Source organism: Zootoca vivipara, chromosome 6, assembly GCF_963506605.1.
Source record: "Zootoca vivipara chromosome 6, rZooViv1.1, whole genome shotgun sequence".
Taxonomy (NCBI): domain Eukaryota; kingdom Metazoa; phylum Chordata; class Lepidosauria; order Squamata; family Lacertidae; genus Zootoca; species Zootoca vivipara.
In genome coordinates, this window is record NC_083281.1 from 30,552,026 (window position 1) to 30,557,669 (window position 5,644).

Genomic DNA, 5,644 nt, shown 5'->3' on the forward strand with positions numbered 1-5,644 from the left:
TGAAGGTAACTGATTCAACACTTTCTGAAACAGTATGTGAACCAAATAAAAAATGGTCATCTTTTGAAATTTGCACTTTTCTGAATTTTGCAGTGAAGTTTTCCAGAAAGGTAATGTGTACAAGGTATGCATAAAAATGCATAGACTGGTGAAAACAGCATACAAAAAGGCATTATATGAGGGGAAATTGCCTTGCCATTTTTTTAAAAAAAAAACTCATGACAATTCACCAGCACATTTCTCCTAATAAACACATTTTATCTGTGTAATTTTGCCCAATAAATGTGTTTATTAGGAGAAATCTGCTGGTGAATCTTCATGAGTATATATATATATATATAATCACTGCAGAAGTATTGGGAACCTAATCTACAACTGGAAAAAAAGAGAAGCAAAATTGGCAGATCTATGGTTAACAGATGTGCATTAACTAAGGTTAGTAGTTGCTTTATAAACATGGGCTTAGGTTAACCATAGTTTAGCATTACATTCAAACCCAAACATCATGGAGCTGAGATCCCCATTATCCTTGATCATTAGCCATGGGCAGGCATCCCCAAACTTCGGCCCTCCAGATGTTTTGGACTACAATCCCCATCTTCCCCGACCACTGGTCCTGTTAGCTAGGGATCATGGGAGTTGTAGGCCAAAACATCTGGAGGGCCACAGTTTGGGGATGCCTGGCCATGGGTGTTAGAGATAAGAACATATGGAGGACCCTGAGTTGAGAAAGGCAGGTCTAAGGATAGGGAGACATCTGAACACTCACCAAGGCTTGCCACGGCAGAAGGTCGCACAGACACTGTCCTTTGAATGCGAGCACTCGCACCTGCTGAGTGATCTCTTCCGACGCCTTTGTGTATTACCCAGACCGTAGGGTGTGGAGTGGCTGATCAGGAAAAAACAAATTGTTAACTTCTATCCTTTATCAGAAAGGAAGGTTTATGGTGCGGGCCTGGCTGGAAGCCAAGCAAACTTGACAATAACAAGTCTCGTTTGCAGTTGCCATGTGAGAAAAGCCATGTCATCTCACCCTCCCATTCTCACTCTTTCAGCCTTTATTTCCGCAGACAAGCAGTGGGCTGCAAGTGGGTTGATGCCCTTGTGGTCCTTGCCTAACAATATCAAGATTTGGGGATTGCCAGTATTAAGGAGGAAGGTGTAATGGGACCTCACCAAACAATGGCTATCAGTGCTATGGGCATGGCTACTCAGAAGAAAGCTCCACTGAGGTCAATGGCACTGACTCCCAGGTAAAGGGGATGTAGGCTTGCAGCCTAAGTCAGGTGCCTTTGGTTTCTATTGAAATAAATGTACAAAGTTCATTGCGGATAACTTAAATCCCATTATTTTTAATGGGATCAAAGTGTAATCCAACCCCAAACCTCTACACACCATATTTATATTTATATCCTACTTTTCCTCTTTGGAGTGCAAGAGCGCATACATTGTTCTCTTGCCCCCCCCCTTCCACACATGCACACATGCACACATTTGATTTTCATAACAACCCATTAAAGTAAGAGATGGTGCCTTGCCTGTGGTCACCAAGCAAGCTCCATTCAGAGTCTTCTAACTTTTCTCCCTTTACCCATCCCCATTCCTCACAACAGTCCTTTGAAGGAGGTTGGGCTTCCTAGGAAGGGGTGGATTTGAACTCGGATCTCTGGCACTCTAGACCAGGCATCCCCAAACTTCGGCCCTCCAGATGTTTTGGGCTACAATCCCCATCATCCCTGACCACTGGTCCTGTTAGCTAGGGATCATGGGAGTTGTGGGCCAAAACATCTGGAGGGCCACAGTTTGGGGATGCCTGCTCTAGACACTGTGCCATGTTAGCAGAGAGGCCTCACTGTTCCAGCTGCACAGCAAGGCTTGTTCACATGCTCCGTACAGGCAGAATGTGCGTCGGAGGTGTGTTTTTAACAATATAAAAAGCTCTTGCGAATTATAACAAAAGGCAGAAGATGCTTAAAGATAGGGTTGCTCTGTCATTCTTCACCATCTAAATACAGCTGGGAGAACAGCCTCCTGTTAGGCTTGTCATGTTTCCTCCGCGAACACGTTTGAGAATGGCATGCTCTTTTTCAGAGTGAGTCGTTACTCAAGACCGCACGTTAGCAGGCATAATTAGAACCACACCTGAGCCAGTCGTCTCTTTGGCTCGGATCTTAAGCTGCTTGCAAGAGAGATTGCTTGAATGCTGCCCAGATCTCTGTTGTATCATGCAAGGGGCAAGTCTCCTTCCCAATCAAACGCTAGATCGAAAGGCCACCCCACCTCAGCTCTTTAGAAACACCAACTGGGGAGCAGTCACCACGTAAAATATTTGTGGCTGTTGCACGAGAGAAGGACGGTGGCTCAGAGGTAAAACACATGCTTTTGGGTGCATGCGGAAGGTCCCAGGTTCAATTCCCAGCATCGTCTGGTAGGGCTGGAAATGTCCCCTGCCTGAAACCTTGGAGAGCCAGTCACTTGTCCTGCTCTAGCCTAGGATATTAGGGCAGCAGTCCAGGGCCCCCCACACTGAAGTCTAAGAACCAGGACCCCAAGATGCAGCAGGATTGACCTAGCACACTTGGAAGCAATGGTAAATGGTAAAGGACCCCTGGATGGTTAAGTCCAGTCAAAGGCAACTGTGGGATTGCGGCGCTCATCTCACTTTCAGGCTGAGGGAGCCGGCGTTTGTCCACAGGCAGCTTTCTGGGTCATGTGGCCAGCAGGACTAAACCGCTTCTGGTGCAATGGAACACCATGGCAGAAACCAGAGGGCACGGAAACATCGTTTACCTTCCTGCCAAAGCAGAATCGATTTATCTATTCGCACTGGCGTGCTTTCAAAATGCTAGGTTGGCAGGAGCTGGGACAGAGCAGTGGGAGCTCACTCCATTGCAGGGATTCGAACCGCCAACCTTCCGATCAGCAAGCCCAAGAGGCTCAGTGGTTTATACCACAACACCACCCATGTCCCTAGGACTTGGAAGCATGGGACGTATGACCAACTTAAAATGAGAGGAGTGGAGAGAAGCCATAAGACCATTGTCCAGTGTCTAAAAGGGTAGCCCATCTGCTTTGCATGCAGAAGGTGCCAGGATCGATCCCTAGCATCTTTTGGAGAGACTGGGAAAGATTCCTTGCATGAAACCCCAGAGAGCTGCTGCCAGTTAGTGCAGACAAACTGAGCTAGATGGACCAGGGGCCCAAGTCAGAGTTAAGGCAGCTTCCTATGTCCCGATGGACCTAATTGTGCTGCCAGCTCAGACCCAGCAATCTTCCCTCTGTGCCGCAGTCCCGTCCAGTCCCCCACTCACCCTGGCGTGTTGATCCAGATAATATCAAGGTGACAGAAGTAAATGCACTCTTTGTCCATCCAGTTGAGGCAGGAGCAGCGCTTGGTCCTCAGGTGCCTGCCGCTGCCCGCTGCCAGGTGAGGCTCTGCCGGAGGGAGGCCCAGGCCTGCCAGAGGAGAAAATGACAGGCAGAGGGATCAGTCCTTGAGCTCTCCAGACTGGAAGCACCAGGAATGCAGCATGGTATGTAAACAGAGCAATTAGCCTGCCACCTAGTTGAAAGGAGCATTTCTATTTTAGCCCTTTAATAGCTGCCAAGGCCTTACAGATTAGGGCTGCGGGGATTGAAAAAGTGTTTTGCTGCTGCTGACAACACTGCGAATCTGAAGAGCTCAGTGAGAAGGAAACCGGAGCCAGGTGAAAACTGTGGTGGAGATCCACACTGAGAGCATACTGGAAGCAAGTACATTGACAAACAATCAACAGCACCAACAGTAGCTATTGCCCAGCATATGCCTACAGCACATGACTTAAGGTGAGCATAGACTCGCAGACTTGGAAGGGTCCCAATGGTCATCTAGTCTAACCCCCTGCAATGCAGGAAAGTATTTAAAGAATACATAAGTATTATTTTTGTCTGCATTAAATAATAATAATAATAATAATAATAATAATAATAATAATAATAATAATAATAATAATAATAATATCACCACCATCATTGTCCTGGCTCCTTTGCAAACCACAGAACATGTGTGCAAATTATTGGCGTGCCAAGGATCGATTTTTACATTCTCCCAAATGCGCAGAGCAATCCCCCTCTCTTTCGTTATTTTTGGGAAGCATGGGAGGAGGGGAATGCACACAAAGAGAGAAAATGAGAGCAAAAAACTCTTTCCAAGAAAAGGGGGAGGAGTTTGTTACGATTTCGCCACCGCTCTTGGCAAAGTCCTAAGGGAGCTGCTTGGCTCTGGCTCGCTGCTGGCAGCTGCTGGCATGTCACAGCAGCAGCGGCAATGCAACCATCCATCCCTGCAAGGCGGGACGGGTGAACTTCGCTGCCTCTTACTCTCCAAGCCAATTTGCTCGGGAAGTTGCAAGAGCAACGGAGACGGAGCAGGAGCCGCTGTCAGAGATCGAGAGGGCGGACTGCTAAAAGGGAAATCTGGGGGCGGGGTTGCAGCCAATGCTAGTCCTACTCAGAATAAATAGGCATCGAAGTTAATAGGCATGAGTAACTTAGGTTCACTAATGGGTCTACTTTGAGCAGAACTTACTGGGCCACAATCCATGGGGAAGTTGCCCTAGAGAGAGTCAGACTACACATCCATCCAGGTCAGTATCACCTATTCTGATTGGCAGCAGGTCCCCAGGGTTTCAGACAGGGGTCTCACCTGGAGATGCTGCGGACTGAGCCTGGGACCTTCTGCATGCAAAGCAGAGGCTCTGCCACTGAGCTACAGGCAGATGCCCCGTGGAGCTACAATATATGATCCTGCATCATAGCGGTTCAGAACATCGGTCCATCCAGCTCAATAGTGCCTCCACTGACCGGCAGCAGCACCTCTCCTGACTTTAAGGCAAGGAGGGAGCTTTACCCAGCCCCCACTCTGGAGATGCCGGGTATAGAACCTGGGACCTTCTGCCCCCCATGCAAATCAGATGGCTCTCCCCGCTGAAGCTAGCTTCGTTTGCAAAGAGCGCAGGGGATGCCGATTTTTAAAACCAATGCAAAAAGTAAAACAACATCAGAACAGTAAAAAAAGAGGGAGAAGGAAAAAAAAAATATCCTGTTGATTCTCTCACCTTCTTCCAGCAGGACGCAAAGGGTGATTGCAAGGGAAAAGAAACAGGAGGGATTGTTTACCATTGTGGCGAACTTAATCCTTTAATGGGCAGAAAGCTGAGCTCTCCCTCGGCGGAGCTGCAAAGAGGCTCTTCTGAAGCTTCCCGGGCTCCGCTGCAGGTGCTTTATAGCTCCGGTGCCTGGCGCGTCACACAACAAGCACGCGGGCACGCCTCCTGCCTTCTCTCTCTCCCCCCCCCTCCAACCTTCCCTTTGCCAAGGGACGGGGGCTCCCTCCGCAGCTGGCAAAGCATTGCAGGGCAGCGAGCCAAGCAGTCGAGGCAAACGCAGCCACCGCGGTCCCTGCTGCGGAAAGAAGTCTCCGGCTGCCCTGCTGGAGCAGGTAACGCGCGCGCCCTCAATAAGGACATCTGACAGGCAGTGGTGACAGAGCGTTTGTTTGGCTCGCTGGAAGTCCTGGGTACTAATTCCGTCTTCCCACGCTGCCTGAAACCCTGGAGCGCCGCTGCCAGTCAGTGTTGACAAGACTGAGTCAGAGAGAAAGCAG

At 48.9% G+C, this 5,644-nt stretch overlaps 1 protein-coding gene across 1 annotated transcript; it reads right to left on the reverse strand.

Annotated features, from left to right (window-relative positions):
• Positions 1-389: 389 nt before the first annotated feature.
• EDN2 (endothelin 2) lies at positions 390-5,253 on the reverse strand. Its single transcript, XM_035121096.2, has 3 exons — positions 5,097-5,253; positions 3,312-3,456; positions 390-889 (listed from the first exon to the last, which is right to left on the reverse strand). The coding sequence occupies exons 1-3, from the start codon at positions 5,158-5,160 to the stop codon at positions 766-768; spliced, it is 333 nt and encodes a 110-aa protein (XP_034976987.2). The 5' UTR covers positions 5,161-5,253; the 3' UTR covers positions 390-765.
• Between the last annotated feature and the right edge of the window lie 391 nt (positions 5,254-5,644).

Coding starts and splice junctions, on each gene's coding strand:
- EDN2 (XM_035121096.2), bottom strand. CDS start 5,160: ATGGTAAACAATCCCTCCTGTTTCTTTTCCCTTGCAATCACCCTTTGC. Junction 3,457..5,096: donor TTGCGTCCTGCTGGAAGAAG/GTGAGAGAATCA, acceptor CTCCTCTGGCAG/GCCTGGGCCTCCCTCCGGCA. Junction 890..3,311: donor ATCTGGATCAACACGCCAGG/GTGAGTGGGGGA, acceptor TTTCCTGATCAG/CCACTCCACACCCTACGGTC.